The sequence below is a fragment of the Pectinophora gossypiella genome, chromosome 29 (assembly GCF_024362695.1).
Source record: "Pectinophora gossypiella chromosome 29, ilPecGoss1.1, whole genome shotgun sequence".
In the NCBI taxonomy this organism is placed as follows: Eukaryota; Metazoa; Arthropoda; class Insecta; order Lepidoptera; family Gelechiidae; genus Pectinophora; species Pectinophora gossypiella.
Window position 1 is genome coordinate 4,671,527 of NC_065432.1, and position 20,115 is coordinate 4,691,641.

Here is a 20,115-nt window from a genome sequence, read left to right on the forward strand (position 1 = left end):
ATTTAATTTTTATACAAAATGAATCAAAACTCAAGTTTTTTTTTAATCCAACAAAAGCCAAACTAATTAATGGTCATACACGTTTTTGTCATAGTGAATAATGTTTACAGGTATCTTCTCGATAGCTTTGACACGTGTTTTTTGCTGACCGGCACTTTTCACACAGAAACTATAACGTAAAGTCCAACAAAAGTCAAAATAATGGTCATAGACGTTTGGTGCCCTAATAATAAATGGTCAAATGGATAAGTTCTAACGGGATATACAAATATTGTTTCATGTATGAAAAATACAGTTTTTTAAAATTTAATAAAACCGAAGATATTGACCCTACAGCTTTGGTCCATAGTAATAAATGCTCATATTCATATGGATAAGATCTAACGTAATATAGCAAAATTATTTTTTGGCCGGCACTTTGACATCCGATGATCTCTTTTAAGTTTTTTAAGAGTTCATACGACACTACGACAGAAGATAAATTGGGCATAAAGTAGGCATACATTTTTTTCAAATGGTCTTTGTTGGAAATCCTTACTTTTAATACAAATATATGCGATAAAAAATATTTTCCCTTGAAATGGGAATTTTTCGGGTTTTTTCCCTCAGAATTGGGAAAATTCCCAAATCGCGGGAATTTTCCGGGTAAGAACCCAACACTACTCACGGCTAATGTTTTTAATTTACTTTGCAAGGAAATTTTGAACTTTCTGTACAATATGTGACAAGTAATAGTAACACGAAATAACACAGAGATTACTGAGTGTCCGAATGTTCCGTTTCCCTCAATAAGCGCTTATCGCTATCGACCCACTAGGGTCGATTAACCCCTTAAACGCCGGAACGCGGATCTCGACCAGACACAATGTAAAATCTATTGTGTCTGGTATCTCGGCATATGAGAGGTTAATTCTTACAAATATTTTTCCTCTCAGACGACGCCCTGAGCCAAGGTTCGCGCCCAACTGAGCACCCTCAGGCCTGTTGTCTTAAACCTTGTACCGGGTGAGAGCCTTCAACGCTCCCCATTTGTCCGGCCAAGTAGTTAATGCCATCTGCGGCAAATCTACAATAAGTCACGTCTTTAAAAATCCGAATGTTCGAAAGGTCGAGGTCTTAATGCAAACCACGGAGGCCATTATGAAAAAAAAATACCTTAATTCTTTATGTTAGAACATTCTTCTTATCATGTTTGTTGTGAGTTTGTACCCGCAATCTTTAAATTCCTCTCCTTATGGTTGTCTGGAAGAAATCGTTTTAAGCGATAAGGCCGCCATTTGCCATGTACCTAGTTAAGAGTCTTTTTGTAATTATTTCTTTTTATTTTGGTGCAAGAAAGTATATTTGTATTGTATTGTGGAATACCAGCCTCATCAAGCCTGGTGTCAGGGTTATTATTGAGCCATCAAAGGCCCTGACTTATGTAGCGACTACGTACTTACATCAGTAAGTATTAACCGGGACCAACGGCTTAACGTGCCTTCCGACGCACGGATCATCTTACTTTCGGGCAATCAGGTGATCAGCCTGTAATGTCCTTGCCAAACTAGGGATCACAAAAGTGGTTTTTGTGATATGTCCCCACCGGGATTCGAACTCGGGGCCTCCGGATCGTGAACGCTCAACCACTGGACCACAGAGGCCTATTCGTTTTATTTATTATTATTTATTTTTATTTATTTATTTAATTTGGTTATTCATTCATTTACTCATTCTTCCTAAAATGAAGCTGTCAATCATCCGTCCCTTTCCTTTTCGGTGGATAAGAAAATGACAGGTATAACTTAAAGTAAAATTAGGAGGTGTCTGCAGGAATCGGGGCCATCGGCAAACAAAAAAAAAGAGTTCAAATCCCGTCTGAGTCAGATATTTTTCTGATTTAATTTTCTCTTTGTGAGTTTTTTTAAGACAGATAACATTGATTGGTCTAACAGAAAGCTCGGTGAGGTGTTGGTACTTAGTTCATCTTGCGATGGATGTACCTCTGACTACCCCAATTGGGATATAGTTGTAAGCTTATGTTATGTCAATATTAAAGTTCCACACTAAGCCGCGACGCGCATCCGTTCACACACTACAAAGCTCCCGCGTCCTTGCTTAGTGCGCATGTCAGAGGCTATATAAGAGTCGCGTTGCGCTTGCGCAGGTAGTATTGTGTGGACACTGCTTTACCATGGTGAGTGCTGTGACGATTACCAACTTGTGGATTTTTTTGGAGAAACTTTTCGGCTGCGTTTGACCGGCCCTATAGTGAACGCCTAACGAGGCAAAGCAATATCACGCGTGAGATCTTTAAGCCTTAGCGCTCCCCATTTGTCCGGCCAATCAGTGAAAGTCTATCATCATCTCCCTAGCGTACCGTTTTCCCGGGGTCCGCTTACCTAACCTGAAGATTTGGCAGGTCGTTTGCAGAAGCGACTGCCTGTCTGACCTTCCAACCCGCGAAGCGAAAACCAGCCCAATACAGGTTAGGTCGCACACCTCCGAAACGCATTTCTCGGGAATGTGGGTTTCCTCACGATGTTTTCCTTCACTGCTGAGCACGTGGTAATAATTTATGGTCCAAACATGTATTCGAAAATCATAGAGTCAGGCTGAACTTCGATGATGTCAAAGAATTATTAGTTTTGCAAAAATAAAATACATAACAGCCTCCATGGTCTAGTGGTTAGAGCGTGAGGCTCACGATCTGGAGGTCCGGGTGTCGAAATCACTTTGTGAGACTGTCCTTTGTTTGGTAAGGACTTTTCAGGCTTGAATCACCTGATTGTCCGAAAAATTAAGATGATTCCGTGCTTCGGAGGGCACGTTAAGCCGTTGGTCCCGGCTATTAGCCGTAAAAATACCTCCACGAACCCGCAGTGGAGCAGCGTGGTGGTATGCTCCAATCCCCGCTCCGGTTGATTGAGGGGAGGCCTGTGCCCAGCAGTGGGACATATATATGGGCTATTGATGTATTATGTTATTATGTAATTGCTTTTAACGATATACGTAATGTGTTTAGTCAGGTAGGTATGACTAGCGTCGACGACGCACGTAGCCTACACACTCAACGAACATACAATCGCACTTCCTTACAACTCGCAAAGTCCGAGCTTTACCCTTTGGTTGGTAGTCTTGTTATTGGCTTTTAGACATGTTATCATTAATTTTAATTGATACCTTTTCTCTTTTTGTTTTTTTTTATAATTTATTTATATTTGCTTTGCTAGTCAACTATTTAGTGTTAACAACTAGGGTAAGAGAGAGACATCCCCAACTTAAGCATTAACCTTGCTTCCTGGGGTTGCCTCATAACTTTATGTTGCTTAAAACGAGAAGTAGTAGTAGTAGTGTTTATGTCCTTTGTTTTGTTGTTGTGCAATAAAGTATTTTATTAAATCATATATTTGGAGCATTGCACTCTATGGAAGTGAAACGTGGACTATGACACAGAGAGACAGAGAGAGATTGGAAGCGTTTGAGATGTGGTGTTGGCGAAGGATGGAGGGTATTGAAGAAAAGAGAACCATATTGAAGACTATAGAGAACCGGAGAGGAAATATGATTGGCCACCTGATACGACACGATTCATTTATAACAAACATTATAGAAGGAAAAATTGAAGGGAAGAGAGGAAGGGGTAGACCTAGGATAACATTTATGAAACAAATAAAAGAGAAGGTGCAGGTCGTGTCGTATCGGGAGGTGAAGGTTTTGGCGGGAAGAAGAGAGGAATGGCGGTTACTCCACCGACAAGAGCGCAGCTCTTAAATAGAGAGAGAGAGCAATAAAGTATTATTGATTGATTGATTGAAGTAAACACTTTTTAATTTTTTATTTTATTATTATTATTACCCGCGTGGTAAAGCTTTGGGAATATCCCTGGAAACGGCAAGTCACTGGTTTTAATTCATGAGCACGGGCCGATGGGGGCCTGTCGCGCGGATGTGCTGCGCTAGTCAAAGTTCAGTAAATGTCGACTAGCGTCCTTGGTCGTAGAAAGGATGTAAACAGTGTTCTAAGTTCCCACGCGGGTAAAACTCGGACCATACATTGCGACTTGTTTGGTATTGCGATTGTATGTTTGTTTAGTGAATGTGTAAAAGTATTCGAACCTACGATGCCTGTTGGTGCATAAACCGATGCAGGAATTACCATTTTTTATCGCTACATGCCCGACGCTACATTGGCGATGTCTGTTTCTTTATGAATATTGCCAATGGTACCATTAATAGTCCGGAGCTGCTTAGTAACGTCAAGCTGCGTACTAACTTAATGAATTTACGGAAACGTCCCATATTGTTCACACCCTTTACGCGAGTAAATTACAGGCGTAATGCATTTCTTTTGCGCGGAGCTAGAAGTTTCAACGAGGCTTCCAGTAACGTGGATATTGACCTCTTTAGCACAAGCACAACCACTGTGAAAAGACTACTGACACAAGGCTATTTTAACACCATCACTTAGTGAATTGCATAGATAAAGTGAGTAAACTGGCACTGTTTGTGATTGTTATTGTCTCTTTTATGAACGCATGTTTGAAATTTATTTTATTAACGTTCTTTTTATGTTAATTTCATTAGCCTACTTTATAGAGTAACTATATTGAAACCTATAGGTGGAGATTTGTAATTAGCATATAGTTACTAATGATTATATTTACTGTACTATTCAGCTGTTAATCTTCCTAAAAGTAAATAAATAAAATAAATAAATAAATAAATTCCAATGATATACAAATCAAATCAAATGAAATCAAATATACTTTATTGCACAAAACTAAAATTTCAACAATCAGACACAACACTTGAATACAGTACAATTTGAGCGGCCTTATTGCTCTAGAGCAATACCCCGTATACTGTTATTTATTTATTTACTAAAGTATTCAATACACATAGTCATTACAGGTACAGTCATGAGCAATATAATGTACCCAGTTTAGGACTCTGTCGCACTAACATATTTGATATTTAGTGAGACTTACAGTTCAATTTGTCAAAAAAGTTAATGTGACATGGTACCAAAGTGTATACATATTAATGCTCGTGACCGTACATGCCTATTGCGACATATTATGTAAACAATACCTATTTCTACAATAAAGGAGAATGGGTCCGAAGAAACTGGTCCAAGAACCTCCACTGATGAGACTTATATGTAATGAATGAAAGCTTATGCTGTCCCTGTGATTCTGGGAAAGTTCTATCAGATTCTGTCCCGGGGTTCTTTTTCTACGGCCGTGTTTGTGCTAGCTATGTAGATTTAGTTATATGATGGTTCAACTAGCATTTATAAGAAAATATTGTTTAAAACGAATAAAGATTTTTATTTATTATTATTATATCGATCACCGAATAGTGTGACTACACTTACGCTATCTATTGTCGCCGAAACGTATATGGTCGAGGGTCCCAACACCCTTAATATACAGGGTGTTAGTGACACGTAACGAAAACTTTGAGGGATGATTCAGGCCATGATTCTTAGTTGATATCAAGTGGAACTTTCCGTCGCAAAAGTATGGAACGGAAAATAATTTAAAAAAACATAAAAAAAAATCATAAATTTTCCGACAGGAAATTTCACTTAATATCAACTCAGAATCATGGTTTGAATCATCCCCCTCAGTGTTCGTTACGGTGTCACTAACACCCATACCTACTTGTATGGCTACCTGTATGTACTTGTACGGGGTGTAAGTGACATCGTAACGAATACTGAGGGGGCTGATTTAGCTCATTATTCTGAGTTAATATCAAGTGGAATTTTCAATCGCAAAAGAATAGAATTGAAAATAATTTAAAAAAACTAAAAAAATAACATGAATTTTGCGACGGAAAATTCCACTTGATATTAACTCAGAATCATGGTCTGAATCATCCCCCTGAGTATTCGTTACGATGTCACTAACACCCTGTATACTATACCAGTTACAAAGCCCGTAAGTAGAAGGGTAAGATAATATAAGTCATATTTGTGTTTTCATAAAGTATATAATCGATTATATTCTCCCAACAGAAATTCCTAATCCTCGCCTTATGCGTCGCCTGCGCAGCGGCCGATGTATCCCACATAGTCAAGTCCAGCAGTGGGCCTGACAAGGACGCGAAGATTCTGAAGCAGGAGCTGGATGTGGGTCTCGAGGGACAGTACCAGTGGGCCATCGAGACAGATAACGGAATAGCTGCGCACGAGCACGGACAACTCAACAACCCCAACTCAGTGAGTACAATACAATATAAATACACTTTCTCTCTCTCTCTTTATTTAATGCGCTCTTGTCGGTGGAGTAATCGCCATTACTCCATAGATAGGGCGTGTAGAACGGTGGTTGCCCCAATCGCCTTCCGTTCCGCAGTACACCGACCAATGTCTCAATCGGTGATGTTCTAGCTAGAGCCTTACCAGAATCCGTTTCCTCGGCCTCAAACCAGTACTGATACCGCTGCGCTGAGAGGAATGATTCAGCTCATTATACTGAGTTAATATCAAGTGTAATTTTCCATCGCAAAAGTATGTGATTTAAAATGGTTTAGTCGATAAATGCCATATTCTGGAAATGACACACTAGTCTTAAAACGACAAATTCTATAAATGACAAAATCTGAAAACGCCACATTCTATTAATGACTTATTCTGTAAAAGACAGATTCTGGAAATGTCATATTCTATTATTGTCAAATTCTAATATTAAAAAACAAAAACAAAAAAAATAATGAATTTTGCGACGGGAAATTCCACTGGAATTTTGGACGGGAAATCATGGTCTGAATCATTCCCCTTAGTATTCGTTACGATGTCACTAACACCCTGTATGTATGTATGTGAAACTGTTCAGAGGTAAATTCTGAATCAAGGGTAACAATCCCTTTGTCTTGTATATAATAACCTACCTAACAACATTATCAATAAAATAACGGTCAAAAAAGACAACTATATAAAAAACCTACTCAGGCGCCACTTTACAGTAGATAAATACCTACAATCACTAGATAACTGCGAGTGAAATGAACTCAACAGTATTATGTTGCATGCAAATAATCTTTATACTTTTAAGATTCAGCATGTAACCTTAAAATGTAATATTCTTTTATTTGAAATAAACAGTTTTAAATTTTAAATTTTTTTTTTTTTTTTTGTTACAGGAGAACGCAGCCCAATCAGCTGCTGGCGAAGCTCAGTGGACGTCCCCTGAGGGTGAGGTGGTACACCTCGCTTACACCGCCGACGAGAACGGATACCAACCTCAGGTATGGACTAGCGGGTGTTCTATCGTGTGGGTTGTGAGGTGGAGTACCAACCACATCAACCCTGGTATCAAGGTTACTAATGAGCCGCCAAAGGCCCCTGACATGGCTCATGTAACGACTACTTACTTACATCATAAGTAGTAACCGTGACCAACGGCTTAACGTGCCTTCCGAATCACGGATGATCTTACTTTTTTGGACAATCAGGTGATCCAAGCCTGCAATGTCCTTACCACGTATTTTTGTATGACTGTATCTGTGTACGACTGTATTTGATTACGACTGTATTTTTGTACGACTGTATTTTTGTGCGACTGTATTTGTGTACGACAGTATTTGTGTACGACTGTATTTGTGTACGACAGTATTTGTGTACGACTGTATTTGTGTACGACTGTATTTGTGTACGACAAAATTTTTGTACAACTGTATTTGTGTACGACAGTATTTGTGTACGACTGTATTTTTGTACAACTGTATTTTTGTACAACTGTATTTTTGTACGACTGTATTTGTATACGACATGTATTTGTGTACGACTGTATTTGTGTACGACTGTATTTGTGTACGACTGTAGTTGTGTAAGACTGTATTTGTGTACGACTGTATTTGTGTACGACTGAATTTTTGTGCGACTGTATTTGTGTACGACTGAATTTTTGTACGACTGTATTTTTGTACGACTGTATTTTTGTTGTGTTCTTTTTTCTCTTTTATCACGCACGACTTCTTCATTTCAAACCGTTATTTTTTTAAAAATAAATAACATTTTTTTTCTCCCCCAGGGCTCGCACCTTCCCACCCCCCCACCGATCCCGGAAGCCATCCTTCGCGCGCTGAAGTACATACAAGAGCACCCCCCCAAACCGGAGCAGGATTAACTCACTCCAACGTAGAGCAAAACATTGGAGTATACTCCAACATAGAGTAAGATGAAACTTGTGAATTGATACTGATTATTGCACTATGCAAGGATCTTCAGTGGTTTCCCATTCCCGGGAACGTTCCCAAAGTGGGAATATTCCCGTTGTAAAAAACTCTTTAATAGTAAGGAGACTGGTGCTAATTCCTGCAGACGCCACCTAATTTTATTTTAAGTTATACCTGTCATTTCCTTATCCGTTGAAAAAGAAAGGGACGGCTAATCGACAAGCATAAAATTTATGGAACACACGTCAATTTTAAGCACAAATCTAAAACAACCGTGTAAAAATTTTACATCGGCCAATAATCCGACAGAGTTAAGTACAGTTTGACAGCACGTCAAACGGATTACAAACCAGCGAGACGCCTATTTTATTCGCCCGGGTTATTCATTCGTTTTAAAATTAACTTGAAGACAATCCGTCCCTTTCCTTTTCGGCGGATAAGAAAATGACGGGTATAACTTAAAATAAAATTAGGAGGTGTCTGCAGGAATCGGGGCTACTGGCTGATTTTCTTTTTCAAATTGTTCTTTCTTGTTCTCTAGTCTTATCTGCCTAAAGGTTAAGTAATAAAGCTGTTTTTACACAAGTTTTACGCCTTTTTACTGTCGGCTCCGCTTAGGGACGGTACTGAAAAGTATCGGCGTCCGAAGGACATAATATGTACGATCCCGACGACCCGATTACTCTAGCCATAGAGGCAGCCAATCAGCTCGCGACACCAAACACTTCAGGGCCCCGATACCGACCCCGCCGGTGTGGTCGACGATTTCCCTCATTCAGCGCTTATCGCTATCGACCCACTAGGGTCGATTAATTCTTTCAAATATTTTTCCTCTCAGACGACGCCCTGAGCCGAGGTTCGCGCCTAACTGGGCACCCTCAGGCCTGTTGTCTTAAACGTTGTACCGGGTGAGAGCCTTCAGCGCTCCCCATTTGTCCGGCCAAGTATTTAATGCCAAAATGTAAGTTGTAATATATTTTGTAAGTATTTTTTTTTATAAAATACTCAAGTTTAATTGTTTTTATACATTTGATTTTGTGAGGAATTTAAAATGCTTCGAAAATTGTCTTCCACATCTTGATGCTCGACGCATCACGCTTATTAGCTTTAAGGGGTGTTCAGGCGTCAAAAAAATCTGTGAAGCTTCTCAGTAAGTGCCATTGTAACTTGCAAATTATTGTAAATAAATTTTTGCTTTCAATAAAGATTATGTTATACTTCTTCTTTGTGAAATCATTCAATTAATAAAAAAAGGCATCCACACAAGCTAAGTCAAACTGGGCTACCATACCATTATACAATTTAATTCTTTTTATTACCTGAATTACGAGAGAGGTGCTTCTATGCTGTTCTGGGAGCAAATAAAAAACGTAGAAAACGTTCAGCTGCTTGTCTTCCCGGGCATGTCGTAAAAACCGACAGAGGGATTGTGTCATCTAACATGATGGGACTAATGTTATGGGCGATAGGCTGATCCCTTATCACCATAAGGTTCATCATATCCAGCTTACGACATCGTATCAACAGTGGCTGCAAGTTGTCTTTGATTACTTGTGGCTCTGCCCACCCCATTAGGGATTACGGGCGTGAGTTTATGTATGTATGTATGTAATTACGAGAAATCTACAAATTAAACTTGTAAAGAACACACATCAATAGAATTAATAAAAACGATAAAGTTGGTAAGTAAAATATCTTTTTTTTTATCTTTTAGAAACGGTCGCGTATAACCCGTGACCTATTCATGATTACAACACCGGTATATGATAAGGAATTATACTACGTATAGAACGGCAACTCCCTGCTCCCCGCCAGCGGCTGAGCTAGGTTTACCTCACCCCCTCGGTCTTACTACAGTCGTCAATCGTATGCTGACGTCACACACACAGATGCGCGTGTACGATAACGTCAATGTGTAGTGTCTGTGTAAAACGAGGTTTTTTGTATGAAGTGGCCGGGGTTACGGTGTCACTAACCCCCTGTATAACAATGACTCATCCCGGACACGTCATACAAAATACCTGAAGTAAACCTAGCTCAGACGCTGGTGGAGAGCGGAGAGTTGCCGTTCTATACATAGTATTTCTTAATCTATGACAATGACCTATACAGGGTGTTAGTGACATCGTAACGAATACATTGTTTTAAGTTTACGCGGTTATTGGTGCTAATTCCTGTAAATACCATCTAATTTTATTTTAAGTTATATCTGTCATTTTCTTATCCGCCGAAAAGGAAAGGGACGGGTAATCGACAAGCATAAAATTTATGGAACACACGTCAATTTTAAGCACAAATCTAAACCAACCGTCTAAAAATTTTAGTTCAGTCAATAACCCGACACGTTCATTTACTCATTCTTCCTAAAATTAAGAGCTGTGAATCATCCGCCCCTTTCCTTTTCGACGGATATGAAAATGACAGATATAACTTAAAATAAAATTAGACGGTGTCTCCAGGAATCGGGGCCATTACCTGAGGTAAACCTAGCTCAGACGCTGGTGGAGAGCGGAGAGTTGCCGTTCTATACATAGTATTTCTTAATCTATGACAATGACCTATGCAGGGTGTTAGTGACATCGTAACGAATACATTGTTTTAAGTTTACGCGGTTATTATCATAATTAAAACACATAATAACGGGTTCTTACCGCGTTTAAATGGGGAATATCGGGAGTCTCATATCCCCATTTAAACGCGGTAAGAACCCGTTATTATGTGTTTTAATTATCGTAACGAATACCGAGGGGGATGAGTCAGACCATGATTCTGTGTTAATAAGTGGAATTTTCCGTCGCAAAATTCATGTATTTTTTTTTTACTTATTTTCAATTCCATACTTTTGCGATGGAAAATTCCACTTGATATCAACTCAGAATCATGGCCTAAGGGGGATGCCCCTTAGTATTCGTTACGATGTCACTAACACCCTGTTTTGTCACAACGCCGACGCGGGCGCCATCTACCCGTGATAATGGCCCCGATTCCTGCAGACAGCGCCTAATTATATTTTAAGTTATATGCGTCGTTTTCTTATCCGTCGAAAAGGAAAGGGACGGATGATTGTCAACAAGGTAATATTGAATGAATGAATAACCCTGGCGAATATAATAAATAATCCGTTTGACGCGCTGTCTACTTAACTCTGTCGAGTTATTGGCCGATATAAAATTTTAGACGGTTGTTTTAGTTTTCTGCTTAAAATTGACGTGTATTCCATAAATTTTATGCCTGTCGATTACCCGTCTCTTTCGTTTTCAACGGATAAGAAAATGACAGGTATAATTTAAAATAAAATTAGGTGGCGTCTGCAGGAATTAGCACCAGTCTCCTTACTATTAAAGAGTTTTTACAACGGGAATATTCCCACTTTGGGAACGTTCCCGGGAATGGGAAACCACTGAAGATCCTTGCATAGTGCAATAATCAGTATCAATTCACAAGTTTCATCTTACTCTATGTTGGAGTATACTCCAATGTTTTGCTCTACGTTGAAACGTATACATGTCATAACTTAAAATAAAATTAGATGGCGATTGCAGGAATTAGCACCATTGTAAATTAAAACCTCACTAACCTTGGTCTCGCAGCACGGTCACGGCCTCCAGCACCCGCTTCGTGTATATGCACGGCTCGTAGTTGTCCATTTCTTGAGTCACCACGGCGCACACTCTGTCGACAAACGTTTACATTACATATGTGTGCTATTCAAAATTCTAGATTAAGTAAATTCATCATCACCAGCCCATTAACGTCCCCACTGCTGGGGCACGGGCCTTCCCTATGGATGGATAGGGAGATCGGGCCTTAAACCACCACGCGGGCCCAGTGCGGATTGGTGGTTATTAACGACTGCTAATGCAGCCGGGACCAACGGCTTAACGTGCCTTCCGAAGCACGGAGGAGCTCGAGATGAAAACTTTTTTTTTTTGTGGTCACCCATCCTATGACCGGCCTTTGCGAAAGTTGCTTAACTTCAACAATTACTTTAAGTAAAAAAGCTTATTATAAGATTAATGATTACCTAAATGATAAAAATGTCTGGTATTAAAAGTGTTCCTCTAAAATTCAACAATATCTACTTTTTAAAATTGGCTTATAAAGTTAGCGCTTTTTGAACGTCAAAAATTAAATTACATATTATGTAACTAGCTGTAAAACTACTACCACATCGGAATCTGTAACGCTAAGGGAAAAACGTGGCCAGAAAACCTCCCAGCACAGGGTCCCGGTTACTAATTCCTGATGTAAGTAAGTAGTCGGTACATGAGCCATGTCAGGGGGGCGTGACGCTTAAATTTATGATAATGATGATGATGAAATGATGATGATCTAACCTAGAGGCTCTGCCCCGGATGGCCCCGGCGCGGTCCGCTCCAGCGAGTCCGGGTCCCTTTCCTGCAGCCGGGACCAACGGCTTAACGTGCCTTCCGAAGCACGGAGGAGCTCGAGATGAAAACTTTTTTTTTCACCCATCTTACGACCGGCCTTTGCGAAAGTTGCTTAACTTCAACAATCGCAGGCCGAGCGCGTTTACCGCTGCGCCACCGAGCTCCTCGATAATTACGTTGAATAAATGATTCTGAGGCCCGATCTCCCTATCCATCCATAGGGATGGCCCGTGCCCCAGCAGTGGGGACGTTAATGGGCTGATGATGATGAAATGATTCTGATTGTGATCTAACCTAGAGGCTCTGCCCCGGATGGCTCCGGCGGTCCGCTCCAGCGAGTCCGGGTCCCCTTCCTGCAGCGCCACCACGCACTTGTTCACGTCCTCCAGGATGTGATTCTCTGGCGAAAAAAAAAAACACATACAGGGCGTTACTTTGCAATCTAGTGATACTTATAACCGCAAAGACATTAAAAACTGTACGTATATAGAGTGTTAGTGACATCGTAACGAAAACTTTAAGGGAATGATTTAGAGCATGATTTTGAGTTGATATCAAGTGGAATTTTCCATTGCATAAATATAAAATTGAAAAAAAAAACATTAATTTTGCGATGGAAAATTCCACTTGATATCAACTCAGAATCATGGCCTGAATCATCCCCCTCAGTATTTGTTACGATGTCACTAACACCCTATCCACTTGTATGTACTTGTACAGGGTGTAAGTGACATCGTAACAAATAGAAAGAAAGAAAGAAACATTTTTGTCTCGCTCCAAATCTTACTCTAATCTGGTGTTACTATAGTTGTAGAAAGAGAAAATCCACTTGATATCAACTCAGAATCATGGTCTGAATCATCCCCCTCAGTATTTGTTACGATGTCACTAACACCCTATCTACTTGTATGTACTTGTACGGAGTGTAAGTGACATCGTAACAAATAGAAAGAAAGAAAGAAACATTTTTGTCTCGCTCCAAATCTTACTCTAATCTGGTCTTACTATAGTTGTAGAAAGAGAAAATCCACTTGATATGAACTCAGAATCATCCCTCTGAGTATATGTTACGATGTCACTAACACCCTATCCACTTGTATGGCTACTTGTATGTACTTGTACGGAGTGTAAGTGACATCGTAACAATTACTGAGGGGGATACATAACATAACATACATCACTTGATATCAACTCAGAAACATGGTCTGAATCGTCCCCATGAGAATTCGTTACGATGTCACTTCCTCTTATCGTGTGAGTTGTAAGGTGGAATACCAACCCCATCAACCCTGGTGTCAGGGTTATTACTGACCCGCCAAAGGCCCCTGACATGGCTCATATAATGACTACATACTTCCATCAGTAAGCAGTAACCGGGACCAGCGGCCTAACGTGCCTTCCGAAGCACGGATCATCTCACTTTCGGACAATCAGGTGATCAGCCCGCAATGTCCTAACCAAACTAGGGATCATGATTCCTGTGATATGTCCCCACCGGGATTCGAACCCGGGGCCTCCGGATCGTGAGGCGAACGCTTGTAGCAGAGTACAAACTCTGCACATACTGGCCTTTTGTTCGGACCATCATCATTTTAAATTACGAAATTCTCATTCCATTCCATTCGCATTTCCTTTCATTCTACTCTCTTTTGACTCACTGCATCCCCGACCTTCATTAAAACAACAAGTATATTATACTGTTTAGGGCCGTGCCCTCTAATTCCTAAGTCTTGATTCTTTTGTGAAGTGTGTAATATTGCGAACTATGTATATTCCTATCCTTTTTGTGAAGTGTTTTTAATAAACTGTATATATTCCTGATTGCTATTGCTTCTACTTTATCATCGTCATCACCAATCATTCCCCTACTCTACCGGCACGTCGGGATACCATATCCTCACCTCTCAGTGTGCCACACGCTCAACCACTGGACCACGGAGGCCGTTACGATGTCACTAACAGTGTATTTAGCATAATGATCTCTGCGTAAGGGTGCTCCTTACCGCTGACAGCCAGGAAGTCGTCAATGGTGGTGATATCATCAACAGCTTCTGTGAGCAGCTTGACGCCAGACTCCCAGGCGCGGGCGAAGGCGGTAGCGTTTTCTTGGGCGACGCGCGAGCGGGGGCGGGCCGCTAGCACACGCGCTGCGTTTATGACCTGCGGAGAAAAAATGTGTTAATAAATAAATAAAAATAAAAAAATAAAAAGTAAAAATCATAATATTTTATTTCAGACTAAGATTGTCCATAAGATGTTAGTAGTTGGGTGAATATCAAAATGTGTCAAGTTTGGTGGCGACTGTCATATAATTTTTTCGTGAAAAATTGGGGAAATTGGGAAAATTGGGAATTGAAAAATTCCTTTTTCATGTCGGAACCGAGGATCCTTTTGGATCTTTTTCATGTCGGAACCCAATTTTTCACGAAAAAATAATATGAAATTTCGCCACCAAACTTGAAATTTTGAGATTCACCCAGTTACACAAACTTAGTATCTATGTTAGTGAGTAAATAAGACAATCAAACAAGTTTTGGCCCCTTTACCGATTTACGCGCTTATGAAAATGTAAGTCGGTAAAGCGACGTAGAACAGCCGAGTCCACCCTCTCGGCAATCATCCTCAGGACTCCGTTATCGCTCCCCCGCATTCGCAACAACACCGAAGCAGTCGTTTTGCGCATTGCGCGTTAATGAAACACACACACGTTTGAAATAACATAACATAACGTAACAAATACTCTATTGCACAAACAGGAAAAAACAAAATACAAAACAAAAGAGAAATAGAATTAGTACAATAGGCGGCCTTATTGCTAAGTAGCAATCTCTTCCAGGCAACCTTTAAGTATAGGAGATATTGAATATTATGTAATGTAGCGGGATAGTGCAGCATGGGAATACTCGTGCATATAAAAATAAATACACTTTCGACTACATAAACTACATAATAATAATACACATAATTATAATTGTTATAATAAATAAATATCACTACTTAAACTACTACATATACTATGGAAGAAAAGGAGTATATAGAAATTTATTATTTTACTTCCTTTAATTTTACTCTTTTACTATATTATTTACTAGCTGCTCTGCAAATTTTACATAATTGTATATGTAACTATTTAATATCTGGAGGTGGAGACCCGGTGTCCTATATGACAGGTTTTACCTAGCTTAGGCACCAGCCTCTTCTCAAAAATTGTATGCACAAACCAAATGTCTTTCGCTATGGATTGTTTTTTTTTTGTGGAGGAAATAAACTTTTTACTTACTTACACTTACTTTGAGTTGAAGAAAAGAGAACCATATTGAAGACTATAGAGAACCGGAGAGGAAATATGATTGGCCACCTGATACGACACGATTAATTTATAACAAACATTATAGAAGGAAAAATTGAAGGGAAAAGAGGAAGGGGTAGACCTAGGATAACATTTATGAAACAAATAAAAGAGAAGGTGCAGGTCGTGTCGTATCGGGAGGTGAAGGTTTTGGCGGGAAGAAGAGAGGAATGGCGATTATTCCACTGACAAGAGCGCATCTCTTAAATAGAGAGAGAGAGAGAAATAATCAAGAAACTATTCGCAGCCACTTTTGATACATAGTCCTAAGGTGGATAATGATAAACCGTATGATGATAGGGGATCTGCCTATCGCTCTTACAGATGATCCATCATGTTCGACAGGTAGCTGTCCCTTTGTCGCCTTTTACGACATACACGGGAAGATAGGCAGCTGAACGCATTGTATGTTTTTTCTTTACTCCCAGTCCAGCAGAGCAAAAGTAACATTGTAAAACAATTAGATTTTGCATTAATTACTATTATAATACTAACATTAAGCATTTATGTATACGTTTTTGTGATAAATATATAAAATATATTATATGTACACCTAAATTCTATTTTAAGTAATTTGGTAATATTTAATCTATGTACGAATATTAACGTATATTTATGGAACACGACGTTCGTGCCTCAGCCAACAGGGTCCACATAATACCAGCGTCGTGGTTCACGCCGCGACTTGTGCTGAGTGAGGCCCTTTTATCTCAGGACGTCCACCACCACCTTATGATCTTTGTAATGAACATCCTTCTATGCTTTTTGTAATTGTTTTGTAAAAAAAAATAAGTGATGTTATTGTCTTGTCTTTGTGTGTGGCGTCCTTTTATAATAAACAATTTCTATTCTATTCTATAGATTAAGCTGTTGTTCTCTCTCTCCTTGGCATTTATTATTCCCATCTGATGGTGGGGTCTGCCTTCTTCGTACTTCTCTTCCACTTCGCTCTATCGGACGTGTCGTTCTCGGAGACATTGCACATACACAGGTCCTTTTAATACGTCCTTTATTACTGATTACGCTGTTGATATCCCAAATAAAAATAAATAAATACGTAATAAAATAAATGTGAAGATACCTGTGGGCACAGCGTCTCGATCTGGCCAGCGGCGTGGCGCACCATCTTGACCCCGTCCTCATTGTTGGACATCGAGCACACCAGGTTGGCCACCTGACAAACAAACAATTGACATTATTAAATGATCTCTGATGATGAGGTCCAAACTTCAGGTCTGCCAGCGAGCGATGGAACGCAGCATGTTGGGTTTGAAACGGACTGATCGTGTCAGAAACACAGTGCTGCGTTCTAAGACTCAAATTGCGGACGTGGTCCACGCAGGAGCCAAGTTGAAGTGGGATTGGGCAGGTCACGTCTGTCGGATGCCTACGACCTGTGGGCTAAGATCACCACAGAATGGTCTCCGAATAGAGACAGATGCAGCCGTAGCAGGCCCAGGCGGAGATGGCGCGACGACTTGGATGCTTTCCTGGAAGGCTGACCGGATGAAGTACTGGATAGAGAGTCCTGGATGAAATGGAGGGAGGCCTTTGCCCAGCAGTGGGACACTTTAGGCTAGATAAGATAAGAAATGATCTCTGTCGCGGCGAGAAAGATTCGCGTGCTTACGGTGCTAGGCCCATCCGTCCAAGTAGGTAATGCCATCTGCGGCAAATCTACAATAAGTCACGTAAAAAAAGGTGCTAGGCCCGCTGGTGACGATCAGTAGCGACTGGTGACGATCAGTGACGATTGCCGGATATCGGTGAGCATAGGCGGCGATAACTAAAAATTAGTAGCGATCTGTCTCGATTGGTGGCGATCAGTGACGATTGGTGACGATCTGTGACGATTGCCGTATATCGGTGAGGATAGGCGGCGATAACTAAAAATTTGTGTCTTCTTCTTCTATCTGGTTTCAGGGTTACTATTCAGCCGCCAAAGGCCCCTGACATGACTCATGTAACGACTACTCACTGACATCAGTAAGTAGTAACCGGGACCAACGGCTTAACGTGCCTTCCGAAGCACGGATCGTCTTACTTTCGTACAATCAGGTGATCAGCCTGTAATGTCCTAACCAAACTAGGGATCACAAGGATTCGAACCCATCGTGAGCCCAACGCTCAAAACCTGGACCACGGAGGCCGTTAAAAAAATAGGTGACGATCAGTAACGATTGGCGGCGATCTGTGACGATTGCCGGAGATCGGTGAGGATAGGTTATGAATTAGTGGCGATCAGTGACGATTGGTGACGATCAGTAATTACTGGCGTCGAACAGTGACGAATGGTGACGATCAGTGACGATTGGAAACGATCTGTGACGATTGCCGGTGATCACTGAGGATAGGCGGCGATAACTATCAATTAGTGGCGAACAGTGACGATTGCTTATTACACGTACCTCGACAAGTTTGTTCGCATGTTCGGTGAACACGAGCGCGTACTCTTCTACTTCCTTCTCGTTGCCGTTGCGCGCCGCCTCCATCAGCACCAGGAGAGGCACGTTCGTCTCTAAGAAACTGTATGAAACAATGATTATATTAATAGGCTACTTGACAATAGGGAATGCATTCCCGATACCGGGAACCCGATCTCGCGAGATCGCGTCAAATTTTTCGGGATCAAACCCGAAGCATATTTTTTTTTTAAGAGATCCCATTCGAGATTTACGGGATTGGGCGAATCTCCTTGAGTTATACTTTTTGTTTTGATTCTGCTTGGGACACCAAGAAAAGTTAAAAAATAAATAAATAAGTATATTTTATCTGCATTAACAAAAGTATACATTTGGATCTAGTAGCTGGAGTTTCCTTTTAAGCATACAATGGCCATCTCTCTCCTTCTATCTATCTATCTCTTTCCATATATATATCAGAAATGATTTATTCGCTCGGCGCTCCATAATTCATAATCTTTTATTTGCAATAAAAATGGGATTCATATATCTCTCTCTGTATCTCTATCTCTCTCCTTCTATCTATCTCTTTTCATCTCTCTCTCTCTCTCTCTCTTCCTATCAGAAATCAGAAATGATTTACATACATACATAAACTCACGCCTATTTCCCACTGGGGTAAACAGAGATTATGGAATTCCATTTGCTTCGATCCTGATACACTTCTCTTGCTCAGAAATGATTCATTCGTTCCATATCTCTGTCTGTCTCCCTCTTTCCATCGCTCTCTTTCTATCTCTTTCCATCTCTCTCTCTCTTCCCATCAGAAATCAGAAATGATTTATTCGCTCCATATCTGTCTTTCTATCTAGCTCCTGTCTATCTATCTCCTTTCATCACTCTCTCTCTCTCTTCCCACCAGAAATCATTTATTTGCTCCATATATATCTCTCTCTTTCCATCTCTCTCTTCCCATCAGAAGTCAGAAGTTATTCGCTCCATATCTCTGTCTTTCTATCTCTCTCCTTCCATCTATCTCTCTCTTTCCATATCTCCTTCTACCTATCTCTCTTTCCATCTTTCTCTTCCTATCTCAATCTCCATATCTCTCTCCTTCTATCTATCTCTCTTTCCATATTTTCTTTCTAACTCACTCTCTTCCCATCTCTCTCTGTCTATCACTCTCTCTTGCCATTTTTATCTCTCTCTCTCACACACACACACACTATACGACACACAAACCATAACCACACCTGTCGGAGACATGGTCCACGACCGCCTTCCGCAGCTGTTTTCCTTTTAAGCATACAATGGTTATGTCTCTCCTTCTATCTCTCTCTCTTTCCAATCTCTCTCTCACACACACACTACACACAAACCATAACCTCACCTGTCGGAGACATGGTCGACGACCGCCTTCCGCGGCTGTTTTCCTTTTAAGCATACAATCGTCATGTCTCTCCATCTCTCTCGCTCTTCCAATCTCTCTCTCTCTCTCTCTCTCTCTCTCTCTCTCTCTCTCTCACACACACTCTCTCTTTTTATCTCTATCTCTCTCTCACACACACACACACTATACCACATACAAACCACAACCTCACCTGTCGGAGACATGGTCGACGACCGCCTTCCGCAGCTGTCGCCGCAGGTCGCGCGTCTTACGGCACATGTTCTCAATGGCGCGCTCCAGACCCTCAGACTGCTCCGGTTTGCCCGCCTGGAGGATCACAAACAACAACGTCACGACTATATCCCTATTGGGGTGGTCAGAGGTACATCCATGGGTGTAATCGGAAGTTTGTTTGTTA

At 40.6% G+C, this 20,115-nt stretch overlaps 2 protein-coding genes across 3 annotated transcripts in view; one reads left to right on the top strand and one right to left on the bottom strand.

The window, feature by feature from the left end:
• Positions 1 to 20,115, bottom strand: part of LOC126379388 (catenin alpha) — an 89,958-nt gene that overhangs the window by 52,864 nt on the left and 16,979 nt on the right. For both annotated transcript variants that reach the window (XM_050028121.1, XM_050028122.1), the window contains exons 10-15: positions 19,909 to 20,024; positions 18,314 to 18,431; positions 16,987 to 17,079; positions 14,560 to 14,716; positions 12,851 to 12,956; positions 11,743 to 11,837 (exon numbers count right to left, since the gene is read on the bottom strand). In XM_050028121.1, the coding sequence (XP_049884078.1) occupies positions 11,743 to 11,837; positions 12,851 to 12,956; positions 14,560 to 14,716; positions 16,987 to 17,079; positions 18,314 to 18,431; positions 19,909 to 20,024 (685 nt within the window). The remainder of the gene's footprint in view (positions 1 to 11,742; positions 11,838 to 12,850; positions 12,957 to 14,559; positions 14,717 to 16,986; positions 17,080 to 18,313; positions 18,432 to 19,908; positions 20,025 to 20,115) is intronic.
• LOC126379631 (larval cuticle protein LCP-17-like) lies at positions 2,059 to 9,386 on the top strand. The gene is made up of 4 exons (XM_050028463.1): positions 2,059 to 2,176; positions 6,004 to 6,207; positions 7,131 to 7,235; positions 8,021 to 9,386. The coding sequence occupies exons 1-4, from the start codon at positions 2,174 to 2,176 to the stop codon at positions 8,114 to 8,116; spliced, it is 408 nt and encodes a 135-aa protein (XP_049884420.1). The 5' UTR covers positions 2,059 to 2,173; the 3' UTR covers positions 8,117 to 9,386.

Bases quoted from the DNA above. Each gene is read 5' to 3' on its own strand.
- LOC126379631 (XM_050028463.1), top strand. The intron at 6,208-7,130 runs GTGAGTACAATA...TTTTTGTTACAG, and splicing joins AACTCAACAACCCCAACTCA to GAGAACGCAGCCCAATCAGC. The intron at 7,236-8,020 runs GTATGGACTAGC...TTTCTCCCCCAG, and splicing joins AGAACGGATACCAACCTCAG to GGCTCGCACCTTCCCACCCC.